The sequence below is a fragment of the Papio anubis genome, chromosome 17 (assembly GCF_008728515.1).
Source record: "Papio anubis isolate 15944 chromosome 17, Panubis1.0, whole genome shotgun sequence".
Lineage (NCBI taxonomy): Eukaryota > Metazoa > Chordata > Mammalia > Primates > Cercopithecidae > Papio > Papio anubis.
Window position 1 is genome coordinate 52,934,070 of NC_044992.1, and position 23,239 is coordinate 52,957,308.

The following is a 23,239-nucleotide window of genomic DNA, read 5'->3' on the forward strand; positions in this document are numbered from 1 at the left end:
ACATCATTACTTACTTGAAAGCCTTTCATGTGCAGAAAGATTATTTGCTTATCTTCATCAAAGAAACTGGGGGGATTTAATCAGGACTCTTCTGGACAACACTGCACAGTTTTGGAATTTAAATCACATACTTTCGTCCAAAGGTCCACTTAAAAAACTGGATTAAAGTAGGCTTTACTCTTTACCAAATAATTTAATAGGGCAAAATAAACAGAAAGAAAAATAAAGAGTGTGGCATCTGAACAAAAGAGCTTCCTCTACCTGAACTGTCACCCTTATGAATCCACTGGTTCTTCCTCTGTGGTGCTCTAGGCTTTGGTTTCACTTCTGTCACAGGAAAGGGAAGGACTGAAAACACAAACCTGCCCCAGGGCCAGCTCAGCTAACATGTCTCACTCAACTATTTCTTGTTAGAGGATCTTTCCTGAAAAATAACATTTCAGAACTACACTGTTCAGCAAAGAAATCACTACACATATTTCACTATTAAAATTAATTTAGTTAAATTCAATTCTTCAGTTGCACTAGCCCTATGTTTCAAGAGCCACATGCGGCTAGATCACTGCAGAAAGTTTCATCGGATAGTACTGGCCTAGAATAGCGCAAGGAAGGCCATCAGTACTAATCTTCAGGCCTATGGAATCCCTCTGTGCTACATATTCCTATAACAATAACTTCTCTTAAAATTCTGAAGTCACGTGGGACTAGAAGTGATGGGGTAGAAATAAGTTAAACTTACATGTCCTATAGTTATCTCTTGAAGAGCCTTTAGGGATATCCTTGACATTCTCTATCTCAAACTAATAACTGTTCACATAGATGAACCTCCTGCCTGGCATCCCTTAGAACTTTAGAATTCCTTTACAAGTTTATAATGAAAAGAAAAACAATTCCCATTTTGGTCTTTTGGGGGGAAAAGCATGCAAAGAAAAATATAAAAGGCTGACAACATTCAATACTGGCAAAGATGCAACACAGTTTCTACAAAGTTAATGTGACCCAACAAGTGCACCCCTAGGTTTTTAGTTGAAAGAAATGAAAATACATCCACACAAAGACACGCACACAAATGTTCACAACAGCTGTACTCATAATAGCCTAAAAATGGAAACAACACAAATGTCTACCAAAAGATGAATGAAGAAATTATAGGAGAGCCATAAAATTGAATACTACTCAGAAATTCAAAAGAAACTAGTCCAGGTGCAGTGGCTCATGCCTGTAATCCCAACACTTTGGGAGGCCAAGGCAGGGGCATCGCTTGAGTCCAGGAGTTCCAGACCAGCCTGGGCAACATGGTGAGACCCTGTCTCTACAAAAGGTATATAAATTAGCCGGGGATGGTGGCACATGCCGGTAGTCCCAACTACTTGGGAGGCTGAAGTGCGAGGATTGCTTGAGCCCAGGAGTATGAGGTTGCAGTGAGCTATGATCACACCACAGCACCCCAGCCTGGGCAACAAAGCAGGACCCTGTCTCTACAAAAAAATAAAAACTAAACTTAAAAAGACACACACTAAACTGTTAACAGTGGTTACCACCAAGGAGAAAGACAAGAAGATGTGAAGGGAACACCTTCACTCTTCACAATTCTGAACTGCTGTAACTGTTTTTACAATAAATAAAGTTTGTCTCACAAAAATCATTTCAAATATAGAAAACTTTTATGTATAATTTGTTCCCTACAGCATTATTTTAACAGTGATGAATTAGGAGCAACCTAAAGGTCCTGTTTCAAAGTAATGGTTCTGTAAACTACAACATACCTGCACTTGATTATATATATCATATAAGGATCAAAATTCTCGTAACACACTGACGTAGGGTTCATATCACAGAATTGTATATAGAAATTTTACTTTACAGTTTTTTTTGATGTATGTGTGTGAGGCAAGGTCTGGCTCTATCACCCAGGCTGGAGTGCAGGGGCGCCATCTCAGCTCACTGCAACCATTGCTTCCCTTGCTCAAGCCATCTTCCCACCTCAGTCTCCCGAGTAGCTGAGACTACAAGCAAGCGCCACCACGCCAGGCTAATTTTTGTAATTTTTGTAGAGATGGGGTTTCATCAGGTTGGCCAGGCTGGTTCCGAACTCCTGACCTCATGTGATCCGCCTGCTTCAGCCTCCGAAAGTGCTGAGACTACAAGTGTTAGCCACCACGCTCAGCCTACAGCATCATTTTTTTTTAAAGTATAGCAAACCAACTAAATGGAAACACACCAAAACGTGAAAAACAACTGACTGTAAAATGAAATTATGGGTGATTTCCAGCTTTCCACACTGATTTTAAATCTCGTATGTGAAGTTTTCAGGTATATCTGCTTCTATTTCTAGGTTGGTTGTTTTACTTCATTAACTATCTGATTTCTGTACTAGTACTACATTGTTTTAATTACCATATATGGCATATTTTGATGTCTAGTTTTGTCAGATTCATATCAAAAAATTAATATTCTTAACTTCACAGAAGCATCTCAGGACATGCATCTCAAATGGTTAAAGAGGCAGAAGGCTCCCTCCCCTGTCTTTTTCTTTGAGATGGAGTCTCACTCTGTCACCCATGCTGGAGTTAGTGCAGTGGCTCGATCTTGGCACACTGCAACCTCCACCTCCCAGGTTCAAACAATTCACCTGCCTCAGCCTCCAAAGTAGCTGGGATTACAGGCAACCGCCACCACACCCGGCTAATTTTTGTATTTTTTGTAGAGACAGGTTTCACCATGTTGGCCAGGCTGGTCTCGAATTCCTGACCTCAAGTGATCCGCCCACCTCAGCCTCCCAAAATGCTGGAATTACAGGCGTAAGCTACCACGCCCGGCTATCCCATCACTACCACCCTGCCCAATCTTTGCTCTCTTGAATCTTGGCACACTGCCAGTAAGCCTCTCACGGGTCACTAAAAAAGTAAAAATCCCATAATTCTATTTTAATTCTACTCTCTAATTCTTTTAACTCACTTCAAACTAGCAACCTTTTCTTTCTTCCCTTTATTACCAAACCTTTCAAGTCTCCTTCCTTGACTTCCATGTTCTCATCCTATGGCTATCTTCTTCAACCATTCTCTGAAATCCTTTCCAGCAGCCACTTTACTGTAATTGCTGTCTTCAAAATCACCAATGACTAAATGCCAAATACAGTGGTACCTCCTTCTCCTCAGTATTCACTTTTTCATTTGTTTGTCTTGCTGTGTTCCTCTTCTGTTAATATCATCATTATCGTTTCAAGTCATTAAATTCAAGATTTCAGGGTCATTCTTCCCTTCACTGCCTATCCCCAGAATGCACACATAAACAACCAAGAGTCTACTAAGTCTACTGCACTCACTCGGATGTGCCTCCCTTCCAGTCTCACAACCGTAACCTAGTTCAGCTATATCACCTCTCCTAAAAAACTGCAATGGTAATAACCGGTGTCCCTGGTTCTAACTTTTGTTCTCCTCCAACTCAGCCTTCCCTCCGCCAGCAGACATGACCTGAGACTAAAAATATGATTCCTAAGTAATAAAGCCCAAACTCCTTAGTATGCTACTCACAGTCACCTATGCAAGATTCATCTTTATTTTTCTGCGTCATCTACCTCAACACCCCACCCTAACCCCATGTACCTCACATTCCAAACTCCATTCCTTCACTCACACTATTCCTTTTGACTGAATTCCCTATTTCAAACCCCTTCCACCTGTGAAAATCTTTCCCACCTTGCAAAGCCAAGTTTATGAAACTCCCTGGTTCCTAGTAAAATTGAGTATCTCCTTTGTGCTTTTTCAGCTGTCTTTGTACTACTTATTACAAGCTGCCTTACATTAGACTTATTTAAGTACCATGCCTTCCTCACAAGATTCTAAGCTCTGATTCTCCTGCACCACTCAGGGATTATACAATAAATGTTAATGGAGTTCTCATTGCCATTTTTGACACACACACACACATATATATATATATATATATTTTTTTTTTAAAGACAGAGTCTCACTCTGTTGCCCAGGCTGGAGTGCAGTGGCGTGATCTCGGCTTACTGCCTCCCAGATTCAAGCAATTCTCCTGCATCAACCTCCCAAGTAGCTGAGACTACAGGCATGTGCCACCACGCCCTGGCTAATTTTTTGTATTTTTAGTAGAGACGGGGTTTCACCATGTTAGCCAGCATGGTCTCAATCTCCTGACCTCATGATCTGCCCACCTCGGCCTCCCAAAGTGCTGGGATTACAGGCGTGAGCCACTGCGCCCGGCTGATATATTTCATATAATATAAAATTAATCATTTAAAACGTATACTTGGGTGGTTTTTGTTTTTTGGAGAGTTTTGTTTTGAGAGACAGGGTCATGCTCTATCACTCAGGCTGGAGCCCAGTGGCACAATCACAGCTCACTGTAACCTCGAATTCCTAGGCTCAAGTGATCTTCCCACCTCAGCCTCCAAAGTAGCTGGGACTACAGACACACACCACCACACTCAGGTAATTAAATTTTTTTTTTTTTTTTTTTTTTTTTAGAAACAGGGTCTTCCTGTGTTGCCCAGGCTGGTCTTGACTTCCTGGCCTGAAGCAATCTTCCCACCTGGGTCTCCCAAAGTGTTGGGATTACAGGCATGAGCCACTGCACTCAGCCTTTGAATGGTTTTTAGTATATTCACTATGTTGTACAACCATAACCACTATCTAATTCCAGAACAGTCCCATCACCCCAAAAAGAAACTCTGTCTCTACTTGCAGTTAGTCTCAATTCATCCCTTCTTTCATTCCTTCTCAACCACTAATCTACTTTGTCTCTATGAATTTGCTTATTGTGGACATTTCATGTAAGCAGAATCACACAATTTGTCATCTTTGTGACTGGATTTTCACTTAGCACAATGTTTTCAAGGTTCATGTTGTAGCATGTGATAGTTATTTCATTATTTTTATTTATTTATTTTGTAGAGACTGGGTCTATGTTGCCCAGGCCGGTCTTGAACTCCTGGCCTTAAGCAATCCTCCCATTGTGACCTCCTAAAGCAATAGGATTACGCTTGAGAGCTACTGCACCTGGCTTCTGCATTCCTTTTTATGGCTGAATAAGATTTCATTGTATGGATATGCCACATTTTATTTATCATTTCATCCACTGATGGACATTTGGGTTGCTTCCACTTTTTGGCAAATATGAATAAATAATGCCACTTGTTAATGTATGTACAAGTTAATGTATGAACATATGTTTTCAATTCTCTTGGGTCTATACCCAGGAGTAGAATTGCTGAGTCATTCTATGTTTAGTTTTTTTGAGGAACTGCAAAACTTTTGTGCAGTAACTGCATCATTTTACATTTCCATCAGCAATGAAGGCTCTAGTTTCTCTACTTCCTTACCAAAACTTGTTACTGTCTTAAAAAAAAAATAGTATGACCATCCTAGAGGATGTAAAGTGTTATCTCTCACTGTGGTTTTGATTTGTAATTCCCTACAGACTATGATGTTGAAGATCTTGTCATGTGCTTCTAAGTCATTTGTACATCTTCTCTGGAGAAATGTCTATTCTATTCAAATGCTTTGCCCATTTTTAAATTGCACTGTCTTATCTTTGTTGAGTTGAAAGGGTTCTTTGCATATTCGGGATATAAACAATATATATAAAATATGTATACTTATCAGAGATATAATTTGCAAATATTTTCCCCCATTCTGTGAGTTGTCTTCATTCTACAGTGTCCTTTGATGCATGAAAGTTTTTAACGAAGTCCAGTTTATCTACGTTTTTCTTTCACTGCTTGTGTTTTTGTTTTATATCTTCAAAAATCACCATTTAATCCAAGGTCATACAGATTTTCACCTATGTTTCCTTCTAAGAACTTAACAGGTTTAGGTCTTTGATCCATTCTGAGTTAATTTCGCATGTGATGTGAGGCAGGGATCCAAATTCATTTTTTTACATGTAGATATCCAGTTGCCCCAGCAACATATGTTGAAAAGATTATTCTTTCCCCAGTTAATGATCTTGGCACCCTGGTCAAAATCAACTGACCATAAATGTATGGGTTTATTTCTGGACTCTAAATTGTATTCCATTGGTTTACATGACTCTCCTCATGCCAGTGACATGCCATCTGGATTACTGTAGTTTTGCAGTAAGTTTTGAAATCAGGAAGTATGAGTCCTACAATTTTGTTCTCTTTTTTTCAAGATTGTTGTGGCAAATATGGCTCTACAATTCCATACAAATTATAAGATCAGGTTGTCTATTTTCAGGAAAAAGGCAGTTGAACTGTGACAGGGATTGCATTAAATTTGTAGATAAATCTGGGTAGCATTGCCATCTTAACAATATTAAGTCTTCCAAGCCATGAACACAGGACGTCTTTCAATTTATTTAGCTCTCTACTTTCCTTCAACATGTTTTCTGTTTTTTAGTGTACAAACCTTACACTTCTTTGGTTAACTTTATTCATAAGTATTTTATTCTTTCTGATGTTATTATAAATAGATGTTTTTTCTATTTCATTTTCAGATTATCCATAGCTAGCATATAGGAATGCAACTGATTTTTAGATAATAATCTTGTACCTTGCAACTTTGCTGAATTCATTTATTAGTTCCAATTTTGTTTTTGGTAAATTCTGTAGGATTTTTCTACATATAAGATCATGTCATCTGTAAATATAGTTTTATTTCTGTCTGATATAAATGTCTTTTCTTTTTCCTGCCTAACTGCCCCACCTAGAACCGCCAATAGAGTGTTGAATAGGAGTGGCGAGAGCATCTTTGTCTTGTTTTCATCTTAAGTGGGAAAGCTTTCAGTCTTCAACCATTAAATATGATGTTAGCTGTGAATTTTTCTGTTAGTTGGATTTTGTTTGTTGAACTGAATTTTGACAGTGCCAACTCATAAGGTTGCTCTGAGAATCTAATAAGAAAAGATCTGTGAAGGTGTTTTCAAAACTGTAAAATATCATTTAATTTCAAGATTGTCTTATTCAGTGACTTGGTACTCTTACTCTAAAAAGTTTCAGAGTAATGTTAAATGAATCAAAATGTTTCTGAAGCTTTTTAAATTCCTGACATCCTGACAAAGCTTTTGCACTTATGTTGTTTTGAAAGGGGAAGAAAAAGGGAAAACTCTTTGGAGAAGGAATCAGAACAAGGATCCAAGGCCTAGAGCCTCTCCCCTGTCCCAACAAGGGAATGCCAGTCCAGTACAACTCAGGATGTTCAGGAAAGCAGAAAGGAGAAATGCAAAAACGGGCAAGCAGCAGCATGGTACGGAGGAATGAACACGGGATTTAATGGAAAAAGATAGCTGAGATTCCAGTTGTTCAGAAACAACTGAAAAAAACAGTAAGGCTGGGTGCGGTGGCTCAAACTATAATCTCAACACTTTGGGAGGCCAAGGAGGGAGAATCATTTGAGGCCAGGAGTTCAAGACCAGCCTGGGCAACATAGTGAGACCCAAACTCTACAAAAAAGAAAGAAAAGAAAAGAAAAGAAAAAGAAAAAAGAAAAGAAAAGAAAATTAACCTGGCTTGGTGGCACAAACCAGTAATCCCAGTTATTAAGGGGGCTGAGGTGAGAGGTTCGAGCCCAGGAGGTCAAGGCTACAGTGAGCCCTGATCATGCTACTGCACTCCAGACTGGGTGACAAAGTGATACCTATCTCAAAAAAAAAAAAAAAAGAAAAAGAAAAAAGAAACAGTGAGACACCCGAGATTATTAGAAGGTCTACTAAACTGCACATCTTCAATGCTGCATGATGTATTGACTTACATCCATAAGGCCACACTATACTTATCTAAATTGTTGATGCTACTTTTAGTCACTATAACACAGCATGCTAATAATTTATGATGTGTCCTTAATATTGAGAGGTTTCTCATTTAACAAATTCAGCTTGCTAATAAATATAAACACAGTATTTACATATTATTTAGAAATAACTGAGTAGAAATCATATTTACAAATAATTGAGTCAAAAATCAGCTGTTAGAAAGCAAAAAGAAATTACTAGCCTACTTCTGTTCCATAGAACAAATATTTGATAAATATTTATAATGTCCCAGGCACTGTGCTAGGTGCAGGAGATGCTCAAATTAACAACAAAGCAGTTACCACTTTTTATATTTTTTTGAACACTGAACAGGAATAAAATATGTATAAAATATAGGTAACACATAAAACACCATAAACCTGCTACCCAGTTTAAGAAAAAGAACATTATTTAAATCAAGTTTTTATTGAAGAAAAACATATATACAGAAAAGTGCATACATTATATGTGTTTGGCTCAATGAATTTCTACAAAGTGAACACACCCAGGGTAACCAACAGTTAGGTGAAGAGGACATTACCAGCATCCCATACTGCCCGCTCCTAGTCATTATCCTTCTACTCAACCGCAGATACCCACTAGCTTAATTTCTGTCATCAGAGATAGAAATCATGAATAGAAATATATTCACTCCTCCCACCCCCAGGAGTATAAGTGCTGGGTCACGGCATCCTGCCTACTCTCAGTTTTAGGGAATTCTTTTAGTTTTCCAAAGAGGTTGTGCTCATGTATTTTCATCAGCTCCAGCTGCTGCACATCCTCATCACCACTTAGAATTGCCATGACAGGTCAGGCGCGGAGGCTTACACCTGTAATCCCAGCACTTTGGGAGGCCGAGGCAGGTGGATCGCTTGAGATCAGGAGTTCGAGACCAGCCTGGCCAACATGGCAAAACCCCATCTCTACTAAAATACAAAAATTAGCTGGGCGTGGTGGCAGGTGCCCATAATCCCACCTATTCGGGAGGCTGAGGCAGGAGAATCACTTGAACTCAGAAGGCAGAGGTTGCAGTGAGCCAGGATCGCACCACTACACTCCAGCCAGGCAACAGAGCAAGACTCCATCTCAAAAAAACAAAACAAAACAAAATCAAACCCAGAATTGTCATGACAATGTGTTCTTAATTTAACTTTCTGGTGGGTGTGGAATAACATTTCCCTGAGGTTTTAACTTGTGTTTATCTGATGACTAATGAGGTTGAGCATTTAACATATGTTACAGGTAAGTTCTTTGTGAAATGCCTGTTTGAATCCTTTGTTCATTTTTCCATTGGCTTTCTGTCCTTTCTTTTTATTCTTGATTTGTAGTTCTTTATATATTCCAGGTACAAGTCCTTGTCAAATACATGTATTTCTTTTTTCTTTTTTGAGACAGAATCTTGCTCTGTCGCCCAGGCTGGAGTGCAGTGGCGTGATCTTGGCTCACTGCAAGCTCCGCCTCCCAGGTTCACGCCATTCTCCTGCTTCAACCTCCTGAGTAGCTGGGACTACAGGCGCCTGACCCCATGCCTGGCTAATTTTTTGTATTTTTAGTAGAGACAGGGTTTCACCGTGTTAGCCAGGATGGTCTGGATCTCCTAACCTCATGATCTGCCTGCCTCAGCCTCCCAAAGTGCTGGGATTACAGGCGTGAGCCACTGCGCCCGGCTGTCAAATATGTGTATTTCAAATACCTTCTCCCATTCTCTTCTTTCTCCTCAGTGGCGTCTACTATGGAGTGAAATGTGCACTCCCCACTGCCCCCACCAAAATTTATTAGTTGAGGCGCTTCCCCCACCCCAACTATTTTGGAGATAGGGACTTTAGGAGGTAATTGAGGTTAAATTAGGTCATAAGCGAAGGGCCCTAATCTGACAGGACTGTGGCTTTATAAGAAAAGGAAGAGAGATGGTGAGATCTTGCTGTCTATCTGCCGCACAGACACACGGCAAGAAGCCTGTGTGCAAGCCACAAAGACAGTGGTCACCAAAACACAGTCATACTGGCACCCTGGTCTCAAACTTCCAGTTTCCGGAACTGTGAGAAAATACATTTCTCTTGTTTAAGCCACCAAGTCTACAGCATTGTGTTATTGCAGCCTGAGCAGACTAAGACGGTGTCTTTGATGAAATCCAATTAATCAATTTTTTTCCTTTGTATCTAGCGCTTTTTGTATTCTGTTTAAGAAATCTTGGCCGGGCGTGATGGCTCAGGCCTGTAATCCCAGCACTTTGGGAGGCCGAGACGGGCGGATCACGAGGTCAGGAGATCGAGACCATCCTGGCTAACCCGGTGAAACCCCGTCTCTACTAAAAAATACAAAAAAACTAGCCGGGCGAGGTAACGGGTGCCTGTAGTCCCAGCTACTTGGGAGGCTGAAGCAGGAGAATGGCGTAAACCCGGGAGGCGGAGCTTGCAGTGAGCTGAGATCCGGCCACTGCACTTCAGCCTGGGCGACAGAGCGAGACTCCATCTCAAAAAAAAAAGAAATCTTTACCTGTCTTCAATGTTTCTGCCTTTTCTTGTCATTAATTTCCACCTTGCCTACATTATGATCAGATATTATAAAGATATCAGCACCTTGGATGTGGTGTTCAATACTCCTCAATTATTAACATTGTTAATTATATTAAGTCTTCTAAATTAATGCAGTGCAAAAGTACTTTCTATGCTGTCCAATACAGCAGCCATATAGCAGCCATTGTCACATGTCACTAGTAAGCACTTTAAAAGTGGCTATTGCAACTGAGAAACTGAATTTTTAATTTAATTTTCAGCTGTAACCATTTTGTCTTTTTAATTTTTCAATTACTGACAGAGTTTTGAAACTCCTCACCATGGTAGATTTGTCTATTTCATCTTACAATTATGTCATTTTGTTCTTTGTACATTGAGGCAATTATTAGGTTCACACAAGTTTGGAATTGTTTTTACCTTTATGGATAAATAAACCTTTTCTCATTGTCGAGGGACCTATCTCTAGCTATCTCTTGTTTGAAAGATCATATTGTCTCATGCTAATATAGCTAGTTTACCTCCCTTTTGGTTAGAATTTGCCTGATAGACTTTTTCCATCCTTTTGCTTTCTATCTTTCTACATTCATATGTATTAGCTCTCTCTCTCGAAAATTATAGCTAGATTTTATGTTGTTTCAGTAAGGTTTTTTTGCTTGTTTTTATTTATTTACTTTTTGAGACGGAATCTCACTTTGTTGCCCAGGCTGGAGTACAGTGGCATGATCTTGGCTTACTGCAACCTCCGCATCCTGGGTTCAAGTGATTCTCCTGCCTCAGCTTCCCAAGTAGCTGGCATTAAAGGTGAGCACCACAACACCCAGTTAATTTTTGTATTCTTAGCAGAGGCAGGGTTTCACCATGTTGGCCAGGCTGGTCTCGAACTCCTGATCTCAAGTGATCCACCTGTCTCAGGCTCTCAAAGTGCTGGGTTTACAGGCATGAGCCACTGCACCCAGCCTGCTTGTTTTTAAATAATCCAATCTGACATTCTTTGTCTGAATGATGTATTTAGTCCACCATATATTTGATTTGATTTTTACATTTTATTTTTGCTTCCTCTTTATCTGACCTTTTCTATGTTTTTCACTACTTCCTTGCCTTTTAAAAATTGTTTTTCCGCTATAAATTATTCCTAATATTTATATTATTTTAGTAGTTACTCTGAAAATACTAATACACACACTTATCAAAATCTAAAGTTAATTGAATAGCTTTACCTTTCTCTTCAACAGTATAAAGATCATAAAACACTTTAACCAGTCTTTTGATTTAGATGCCATTGTTATAAAATATTTAGTTTTTCTTTTTTTTTGAGATGGAATTTCGCTCTCGTTGCCCAGGCTGGAGTGCAAAGGCGTGATCTCAGCTCACTGCAACCTCTGTTTCCCAGGTTCAAGCGATTCTCCTGCCTGAGACTCCCAAGTAGCTGGGATCACAGGCATGTGCCACCATGCCTGGCTAATTTTTTTCTTATTTTATTTTTAGTAGACACGGCGTTTCTCCATGTTGGTCAGGCTGATCTCAAACTCATGACCTCAGGTGATTCGCCCGCCTCGGCCTCCCAAAGAGCTGGGATTACAGGCATGAGCCACCATACCCAGCCTATTTAGTTCTATTTTTTAAATCTCCGCATACATCATTTTATAAAGCCAAGCCAACATTTATTTCAATATATCCACAAATTTATCATTATCTTTACTCTTCAATCCTTCTTAAATCTCAGACTTTACATCAGTGGTCACTTTTTTTTTTTAGCCTTCAAGAAATTGATCCGAATTTCTACTAGTAGGGAAGGTTTGACGGTTACAACGTTCAGTATTTGTCTGTTTTAAAGTGTCTAATTTTGCCCCCATTCTTCACAAGATATACAATTCTTGGTTGACAATTATTTTCTCTAAGCATATGGAAAATATTATTCCCTGTCTTATGGCTTTCACTATTACAGACAGGAAATTAGCTGACAGCCCAAATACCTGAAGGTAATATCTTTTTTCTCTGACAGCTTTTAAGACCTCTCTATGGTATTATGCAGTTTCTTTAAAAAATGTTTAGGTGTGAATTTCTCTTCTTTTTATCCTTTCTAGGATATTTTAGCTTCCTAAATTTGTAGGTTGTTTTTCGTCGGTTCTCTGTCATTATCTCTTCAAATACTGCCTTTGCTTCATTCTTTTCCATGCCCCTGCTCCCCTGGCCCTGGAATTCTGACTAGACTGAACCTTCTTACTCTACCTTCCGTATTCTCTTAACTCTTTTATTACTTTTCATTTTCTTGCCTCTATACTGCAATTTTTTCAGATCCACTTTACTAAATCTTTCTTTAGCTATGTCTAATCTGTTATTAAATTTGTACACTGGTCATTTTTGTATACTTGCTCCTTATTCCTATTTAAATTTTTTTTTCTGTAAGCATATTAAATACATGTGTTTATAATCTGTGTCTGCTAATTGCAATATGTGAAGTCTTTGCAGGTTCTGATTCTGCTCTTCATTGTTTCTGCTTGCTCTCATTCATTGCATCTTATTTCTTTCTGCATTTTGTGAATGTGAGATCGTATTTCTTACAGCTTTATGTTTAGGAATTTTCTAAATCCTAAGATCAAGATGGGTTCTCCCAAGAAGCTTTGTATTTGCTGCTTTTTAGACATTCTTAGGCATTTTAAGGCTTCGTCACTCTTGTACCACTTTTATATTTAATTACTGGCTTAAGATCTTCATACCATCCAGGTAATATAAAATCAGGATTCAAACCTGCATGAAGGTCAGCTTGTGGGTAAAACTTCTCAGGGAATTTCTGTACCCTTCCCATCACCACAAAAGTTTGAGGCAGGAAATTTTCCTTTCTGATCCTTAGACAAGGTAAGTTTATTACCAGTTCTCATTTATTATGATGTATAGCCCCTTGGGGTACCATCTTTACCGGTAGAGGTAGGACGTTCTACCAGAAAACTACCAACTTTTATATTCTGTTCTCTGGGCTTCTTGAGGCACAAGCACAAGTTAACCAGGTTTTCCAAGTAAAGCCATTTGCAAATAATGTCCTCACGGCAAAAGTACTTGGCTTATATTTCTGGGTTTTCACCTTCACATAGTTTTTGGCCTGATTATTCCTTCCTTTTCAGCCAGCTATCTCCATGCATGTAAGGTTTTTACTTAAAAAATATTTTATCTGCCAGGCACAGCTGCTCACACCTGTAATCCCAGCACTGGGAGGCCCAGGTGGAAGAACTGCTCGAGCCCAGGAGTTAGACCAGTCTGGGCAACATGGCAAGACCCCATCTCCACAAAAAATAAAAAAATTTGCTGGACATGGTGGTGTGCACCCGTGGCCCCAGCTACTCGGGAGACTGAGGTGGGAGGATCGCTTGAGTCCAACAGGTTAAGGTTGCAGTCAGCCATGTTCACACTACTGCACTCTGGTCTGTGTGACAGAGCAAGACCCTGTCCCCCCTCCAAAAAAAATTTATCTAGAATTTTAAATTGTTTATTTGGGAAGGTCAGTCAGGGTACCTAATTAACTATACTGCAGGAAAATAGCTATGCTTTCTTAAAAGTTTGAAAATTGGATATAGATGAAGGTAGTAATGGGAAGAAGACGATAACCTTGAAACCTATCAATAACAAGGTTGAGTATACATTTGGAAAGAAATCTGGAAAAAATACCTTCAACAATTTATAAGGAACTAAATTGGAGAGCTCAAAATACTCAGTGAATGCTTCTCAACTTTAACATACATCAGAATCACCTGGAGAATTTACTGATAGAGAATGCTAAGCCCTACCCCAGGGTTTCTAAATTAGTCAACCTGAAGTGGGAACTGAGAATTTGCTTTTCTAACAAGTTCTCAGATAATGCTAATTTGCTGGTCTGCAGAACCCACTATCACAATCACTGTACTAAGAGAAATAAACTTCATAAAACAGGAACACTGACAGGTTCATTTCATTACCTTCTACAAAAGAAGAGAAGAAACGTGTGGAAATGAGATTTCAATAACACTCTTGGTCCATCTCATCATTTAACTTATACTTAAGTTAATTTGGTGATTGATAAGTAGATTTATTGAAAGATTTGTGAAAAAGGACTGCAGTGCAGCAGCTGTTTAAAGCTAGATCTATAATACTAATGATTTAAATAACACAATAAACAACATTATTTAGAGTATTCAATAGCTTGGCAGAGAATATCAAAATTCAAACTACAGACATTGTCAGAAGTGACAATTTACTAAGATGTTCAGAAACAAATGTCTTGTTCAATCATTCAGGAATCATAATATCCCCATACCAGGCTCTATTCTCAGCAATGGGAACTGTCTGCTACCATCCCACAAAATTGTATCATCCCACAAACTTATTCTCTAGGAGAAAAATAGGCAGGATAATTAAATTTAAAAATTTGACACAGAGGTTCATTGGAAGACTCAGAATTAGTGATAATTGCTAGTTTCATTGCTTGTCAAACCAACTACAAAATGTTTATCAGTACACAACACTGAAAACACTTTACAACTTTTTAAAAAACCCACCAATGCAGCCCTAAAAGTCTTTATTATGTGGTGATTTTAAAAAGAAATGACTCTTGCATTTCAAAAATGACTAACTTATTTCTTACCTGAAATTAATAATTTTCCCATTTCTTCCTCCACCAAAGTTCTATATGGCTAGTGCAAATCTATCAGCACTTTAGCAGTTCTTTCTGAATTTAGCAAAAGACCAAAATACCCTGCATTACTCATAAACAGCTGATGCTAATTCATTTGGTTTCAAATCTACAAGGCATAAGTTGTGAGAAATTAACACTTTCAGCTTAAAGTCAAAGAAAAGGAGATCAGGTTCCTAAAGTTATTGAGCTGAATTTTATTGAAGTGCTCTTTGTGGCTGCCCTAATAAAATATAAGAGGAAAAATGTAGGTCAAAAATCAATACTGGTAGGTTAAAAGTGTCTTTAAACAAACAAACAAACCAACAGTCTCGCTCTGTTGCCCAGGCTGGAGTGCAGTGGCACGATTTCAACTCACTGCAACCTCCACCTCTTGGGTTCAAGCTGATTCTCGTGCCTCAGCCTCCTGAGTAGCTGAGACTACAGGCATGTGCCATCGTGCCCGCTAATTTTTGTATTTTTAGTGGAGATGGGGTTTTGCTATGTTGTCCAGGCTGGCCTTGAACTCCTAGCTTCAAGTGATCCACCCGCCTCAGTCTCCCAAAGTGCTGGGATTACAGGCATGAGCCACCGTGCCTGGCTGTAATGTTCTATTTTTTAAAAGATAAATATCTGAAGCAGGTATCATAATATGTTAACATTTCTTAAATCTCAGTGGTAATCACATGGATATACGTTATTCACTGTACTTTTTGTCATAATTGAAATCTCTTAAAAGTGTGTATGAATTATACTCATACAAAAATACTTAGGGCTTCCAGAAATGGTTACATCTACATAAGAAATATTTCGTTTTCACTATAAAAAAAAAGTTGGAAATTAGAAGTTTAAATCACTAGGAAACTGAAGTCAGTAGGTAGCTCTCAGAGCAATATTAAGGGTATCAGTACTAAAATATGAAAGAGTATCTCACTGAGCAATTTTCACTTAAAATACTACAGTCAGAGGACAGATGCTTTAAAAAGCATTACAGCAAGTTCTTAGTGTACTGCCCAATGCAGGTATTTGCAAGGGTTCACTCTTCCGCCACTTCCAGAATTTTCAATGGTTAATATACTTTACCTTATACTTCTGCACCTTAACTTAAATACTTGAAAAAAGAATCATCCTATACATAAATTTCTCTGGGTTTATCTAATGCTGCTTTAAAGAATTGCTTTGTTTCCTAAAATTCATTGCATTTGAAGATACTTTTGAAAATATCCACTAAAGCGATATACAAAACCAGTAACTACTGCATATAAGACTGCAGAAAGTTGATGTACTTTAGAGAGTCAAACTTTCATTTAGGAAATGGATTACCAAACACTTTATAGTATTTGTTTTGATTTGTGGTACCGCACATGAGCTATCCCCAATTTACAGCCTGAGTTCCAAAGTTTCATCTGAAAGTTTATTTGGTAACGATGTCATTCACCCACAAAATGTTACAAATGACTAGGTTTCTAAACAAAGGCTACAAAAGCTTCTGATATTGATACTGATACTGAATATTCTGGCCTGCCCTAGTCAAAACACTGGATTCAATAAATTTTACCTCTAACATCTTTCCATACCCCTTTCAACCCCTAAGAAAGTTCTCTCTCGTTGGTTCCTATTTCACATTATCTTACTCCCATCTCTACAAAACAGATTACCTCGACTGGGTTTAAGGACTTATGAAGAAAGAGATCCACTGGTTTTATTTGCATTAAAGTATGTATATTTTCAGAAAGGGACTGCTGAATCTCCAGTGAGATTTCTGGCAATTTTAAAAGATAAGCATACAAAACAGTTCAGGCACTGTGGAAAACTTTTCTCTTTTTCTTTTCCAGTAGTGGGAAGGTAGTGGTATCTTCTGATGACCTATAAACTGTACACTGAGTAACATCACATATTTTATTCTTCAGCCAATTTCCCAGATATACTATATACGGTGCTTCATTGGTCAGAGAAAGGAGAGAGCAAGACATACAAGTTACTAGTGCTATCAATAGCAACAGTGATATAACAAAAAAAAACTTCAATTACATAGTGAATATAAATCCCACTTACAAGATGATGTCAGAATACCAAAATTAACCAAATCAAAAGTGCAAGAATTCAAAATAAACTGTCCCCCACAAAAAGGAAATATAAAATCCATTAAGAGTATCGCAATAGCTGGGCACAGTGCCTCACGCCTGTAATCCCAGCACTGTGGGAGGCCGAGGCAGGCAAATCACTTGAGGTCAGAAGTTCGAGACCAGCCTGGCCAATATAGCGAAACCCCGTCTCTACTAAAAATAAAAAAATTAGCCGAGTGTGGTAGCGCAAGCCTGTAATCTCAGCTACTAGGGACGCTAAGGCAGGAGAATTGCTTGAACCCAGTGGGTGGAGGTTGCAGCGAGCCGAGATATCACGCCACTGCATTACAGCCTGGGCGACAGAGCAAGACTCTGTCTCAAAAAAATAAAAAAAAAGAGTATTGCAACAACAACAACAACAACAAAAATCTGATAAAATTCAACATCCCTTCATGATTAAAAAAACTCTCAACAAATTAGGCATAGAAGGAATACATCTCAAAATAATAAAGTCTATATATAACAAACCCAGAGCTAACGCATACTGAATGAGGAAAGGTGAAATCTTTCTTCTAAAAGCTGGAATGAGGCAGGGATGCCCATTTTCACCACTCCTATTCACCACAGTACTGGAAATCCTAGCCAGAACAATCAGACAAGAGAAAGAAATGAAAGGCATCCAAACTGGACAAGAGCAAGTCAAATTGTGTCTTTGCTGATTATATATCTGTAGGTTTAGAAAACCTTTAAATCAGTAGCATTTCTATACACCAATAATGATCTAGCCAAGAAAGAAATTAAGAAGGCAATCCCATTTACAATAGCTACCAAAAACCTACGAATACATTTAACTAAGGAAGTGAAAGATCTCTACAAGGAAAACTACAAAACACTAATGAAAGAAAATAAAAAAAATCCTATGCTTGTGGAAAGAATTAATATCATTAAAATGACCATATTGCCAAAGCAATCTACAGATTCAATGAAATCCCTATCAAAATACCAATGTCATTCATATGGGACCAAAAAAATCGCTTGAACCTGGGAGGCAGAGGTTGCAGTGAGCCAAGATCACGCCACTGCACTCCAGCCTCGGGCGATGGAGCGAGACTCCATCTCAAAAAAAAAAAAAAAAAAAAAAAAAATCCAGTGATAGGAGGAATAAATTCAATGTTTGATAGCTGAGTAGATGACTATACTTAATATATTGGACTCATGTACCCTGACTTGATCACTACACATTATACACATGTAAAAAATTTTTCATGTACTCCATAAATATGCACAAATAAAAGTATTGCAACAAGGTGAACTATATTTGCTAAACATCACTCAGTAATTACTAGAAAATAAAGGCTACCAGAAGAAATGATAGACAATCAGATGGGCCAAAGTTGTTCAGATTTTCCAAAAGGTAGAAGATAGTTTCTGAACATTATTATGTCCAAAAAGTTCTAGGTGAGGTAAACTTAGTCTTCATTACATTCTTGTAACTAAGTTAGTGAACTAGGTAACAGTACCAGGCTGATCTGAGTTCAAATCCTGACCCTGCTTCTTGCTGGCTACGTGAACTTGGCAAGTTACTAAATCTCTCTCTCTCTCTCTGCAAAAAACAAAGATAATACTACCTACTTTGCAGGGTTGTTTTGTTGGGATTAAATGAGATATATCTGTACTTAAGCAACAGTACCCAAGTGTATTAATGGGTATCAGTCTAGAGACAGGTCACTGGCACCATATGCTGAAGGGTTATTTCTGACCCTGTCTTATTCTATTCTTTACCAATAACTCAAATGTAGAAACAGAAGTCACGATTATTAAACCTACAGAGCTAACCAAACTGAAAGAGACAGCTATTATGTTTCCTAACACGAGAAGAACTAAGAATCCAGATTACCTCAACAAATAGCAGACAGGCAATGACCTAAAAAAATGAATTGTAAAAGGATAAGGTCTTGATTTAGGTTCAGTAAAACGGCTCCAAACCTAGAATGGAGCTAGGGAGCTGATTTTAAAAGAACGTGAGTTTTCATTAAGTACAAGCTCAGTTATGAGCCAAGAACGTGATTTACTGTAGAAAAAACGTTAATACAATTTTATCTGGCATGAATAATGGTAGTGTCCATCTCAAGAGAATAATAGCTCAAGTACACTCTTCTCTGATCACTGTGTTCCACTCTGGGCACATTTTAGAAGAAAGGCTGACAAAACAGTAACATTAGGTTACTTCCAGAGGAAGGTAGTCTAAATGATTAAGCGTTTGGAATATGAAATATGCCAGGAATTGGGGGATGTTTAACTTGTAAAATAGAAAATCTGAGGAGATATGTAACCTGTATTCAAGTAAACGAATAGCTCGAGTAGCTATTACATGGAAAATTGTGTTTACACCTTCCATATAGCTTTAAACAGCAGAAATAGTAACTACGTGTAAAAGTTACATGGAACTCCAGATAACAAAGACGTAACATAGCTGTATGACATTATGGGCAAGCTTTAGGGTAATACACCATCTATCACCAGAGTGTTCAGAGATTGATTCATTTTCAACAAAAATGTATTGAGTACCTAAGTCCCAGAAGGTACACAAAGTGCAGTTGCTAATGACTAAATAACTTATATGTTCTCTGCTTTTCACTGAGGTGAAGTGGTAGAAGCAAATAATTACACACACTCAAAGTAACCAAAAAAAAAATCTCTAAGGAGAGGAATACAGTTCTTCAAGGGTATATAACAAAGGATCCTTACTTACAATGTGGGGTCAGAATAGGCCTCCCTTGAGTAGCTAAATGATGTCTGAGTAGGCGGTAAATGGTTGTGGCAAAGAACGTTACAAAGAAAGGAAACACCACTTGCAAAGACCTTGCGGTAAAAGAAACTACAGGCTGAAGGAATTGAAAGGCTCATTTACCATATAACCTGAGGACAGAGAGTTAAGAGAGAGAGAGTGGAAAGAAGCAGGAGCAGAACCACAAAGAGTCTTGAAGGCCTCATTAAGGATTTGGTTTTCTCTAAAAAGTAATGGGATGCTGCTGAGGAGGGGTTTAAGTAGTAATGGGCATGGGAAGGAACAATCAATGTCAGTGTCCAGAATGAACCGGAGGTGGGCCATACACTCTAAGAAGACTATTTGGGAGGCCGGGCACGGTGGCTCAGGCCTGTAATCCCAGCACTCTGGGAGGCCGAGGCAGGTGGATCACCTGAGGTCAGGAGTTTGAGACCAGTCTGGCCAACATGGTAAAACCCCATCTCTACTAAAAACACAAAAATTAGCCGGGTGTCGTGGCGGGCACCTGTAATCCCAGTTACTCAGGAGGCTGAGGTAGGAAAATGGCTTGAACCTGGGAGACGGAAGTTGCAGTGAGCTGAGATCGCGCCATTGCACTCCACGCTGGGTGACAAGAGCGAAACTCCGTCCCAAAAATAAAACCAAAAAAACAACAAAACAAAACAAAACAAAAAAACTACTTGGAAGCTTCCTGCAGTAGTCCAGACCAGAAATGATGGTAGTCTGGGAAAACGAGGTAAAAATGAAGATGTGGAAAGGTGGACAGACAGGAGATTTTTAGGTTAAAATGACAGAACCCATGTGACCAATCCAGCCAGTCCAGTGGGTGATTTGGATCTAGTTTAAAGCAATCATTCTCCCAAACCAGAGTCTTTAGACCCTAATTAAACACCTTTATGGGGGGCAGGAGCAGAACTGACAAATTTTACCAAATTTTACCTCTGTATAGGGCAGAGGACATGGATAGGGCAGAGGAGAGATATCAAGGGTTACCCACCCTCTTCCTCCCCCAGATTCCCAGCCTATATAACTGGGTGGATGACGGTATCATTCAGTGAGATATTCCTATCTTACTGAATAGGTACAGACAGTCCCTGACTTACAATGGTTTCACTTAACATTTTTCAACTTTACAATAGTGCAAAGGTGACAGGCATTCAACAGAAACTGTACTTTGAGGACCTACACAACCATTCTGTTTTTCACTATCAGCACAGCAATAAATGACATGAGGTATTCAACATTTTATAATATAGGTTTATGTTAGATGATTTTGCCCTACTGTAGGCTAATGTAAGTGTTCTGGGGATGTGTAAGGAAGGTAGGCTAGGCTAAGCTATGATATTCGGTAGATGGGGTGTATTAAATGCATTTTCAACTTCTGATACTTTCAGCTTACAATGGGTTTATCAGAAGGTAACTCCATCGTTAAGTTGAGGAGCATCTACACAAGTTAGGTGGGCTAAGATCCTAGGTTCGGAATTGAAAAAGCTGAGTTTCAGGGGCCTTGATTTTAAATAAGCTGTTGGACGTATTAACCTGAAACTTAAAGGGCAAGTCTGGACTGGGGGTAAAATATTGAGAATCACTGCCATATAGACAGTTGTAGCTATGGGCTTAGAAGAGATTGCCTGAGCAGAAAATTGAGAGAAGATGGCCTTTGAGGAATACCAGCAATGAATAACGAAGTAGAGGAGGGTGAGTCCGCAAAAGAGAGGTCTGAGTCAAACCAGGAGCTAGGCATCCAAGAACACATGTAAAGAGTGCTTTCCATCGAGGAGGCCATGGTCAACAACGTCAAAAGCTGCTGAGACATCAAATAAGGATTGAAAAGTTCAATTAAGTTGAGGGACAGGTTTCAGTGGGATGATGGGACATAAATCAGACTGCAGTAGGTTGAGGGGTGAGTAGGTGGTAAGCAAATGGAAAACAATAAATATAGACAACTCTATCAAATTTCCTGCTGTAAAGTGGGAAGGGAAAAGGTGACAGCTGTGGGGGTGGGGGAAGGGTTTGTTTTAGGATAAAGAAGCTTGATTATATTAAGAAGGAGCAGATGAATATACAGATAGGGTCTGAAGTATTGGTAGAAGGACTAGCCTTAAAAGGAGAGACCACGGGGAAAAGGAAGAGAAAGAAGCCAAACTAAATGACCTTTAAGATCCCTTCTGACTCTAGAATCTCATGACCTACAAGTCCCTTTAGATAGGGCTTTTGCATATATGCATAAATCTATGTAAACTTATTCAAAAATTCTGGTACAAAGAGATCAGTCAAGCACATCTTTCGCCCCCAGTGACGCAGTTAATGTCCTCAGGTTTATAACCAGTGTAATCTCTGGGCAGGACTCATCCCTTGAGAGCTTTTAGCTCAAGGCAGACTGCAATACAGCACTCAACCAGCTCTATCTCTCCTCGCCAAATCCATCCTACCCAGCAACCCTAAAGCCTAAAGGAGGAAGTAAATTTAAAACCCTGAAACTACAGCATATCCTGCTGCATTGAAAGCGCCTGTCATCCATAAAAACAAAACGTGACAGCCCAAATCCATCCTCACTCCAAGCTAAAGCAAATTCCCGCCTGACCTGACAGTTGACAGGTCCCCCAGATGGCAGGGCTCTAACACTAAAAGTCATTGGCACCCCCTCCTCTTTCCCAACGACCTTTAATTTGTGAAGAGCCAGACATGGGTTCCTGATGATCCTTCCTACACCGCTCGCCCCGAATGCAGCAGACGTGCTCCCGGCAGTTACTCCGGCGCCCCCTAATAAGCCCTCGCAAGGGGGTGCGGAAAGACCCCCAGAGCCAGTCAGAAGGGGCTTCGGCGACCGCGACCCTGCGGCTATGTGGAGGACAAGGGAAACAAGCCCCAAGGAATGGGAGAGGACGACCTGAGGCGCAGCAGACGCGGGTAACGAGGGGGTCATCTCCCCTCGAGGGGGGTGGAGTTGTTGAGGAGGGCTAATCCTCTGCCACCGCTCCCCTGCTACCCTCGAGTCCCGCTCTGGCCTCGCGCCCCATTGCTCGGATTCACTCCCACTCCCCTGGGGCCTCCTGGACCCCGGAGTGCCCGCGAGCCCGGCGCCCCTGCCTCGAGCCTCACCGGCACTCACCCGGCCCGCCATCTTCGCCGACACGTCCGGCTAGGCGGCTGCAGCTCTGCGTTAGGCAAAGCCCGCCCCCGCCGTGCGCGCGCCCCCGCCGCCCGCCCTCGCGCAGGCGTGCAGCCGCGGTGAGGACGCGCGCGTCCCCGGAGTCCTCGCTCCACAGGGCGCGCGCGCGGGGCGGGCAGAGCGGCGGCGCCATTTTGGCTGGAGCTGCTGGGCGGCGGCAGGTGACTCTGTTTCCAGCGCGCGCATCCGTCCGCGGCTCGCTCGAGGGCTGCTCCTGCGAGTCTCATGTCCCCTGGCCGTTCGCGCCGGAATTTGTCGCAAGGGCTTTAATGCTTCGGATCA

General features: G+C 40.0%; 1 protein-coding gene across 9 annotated transcripts in view; it reads right to left on the reverse strand.

Moving 5' to 3' along the window:
* Window positions 1–23,015, reverse strand: part of NSF (N-ethylmaleimide sensitive factor, vesicle fusing ATPase) — a 160,206-nt gene extending 137,191 nt beyond the window's left edge. For 8 of the 9 annotated variants that reach the window (XR_002517891.2, XR_002517890.2, XM_021928364.2 and 5 more), the window contains exon 1: window positions 22,898–23,015. Coding sequence is in view for 6 of the 9 variants with exons in the window: in XM_021928364.2 (XP_021784056.1) it covers window positions 22,898–22,909 (12 nt within the window). In the remaining 3 variants the exon portion in view is untranslated. Of the gene's footprint in view, window positions 1–22,887 lie in introns of all 9 variants that reach the window. The other variant, XM_021928363.2, reaches the window with a different exon arrangement.
* Window positions 23,016–23,239: the final 224 nt, after the last annotated feature.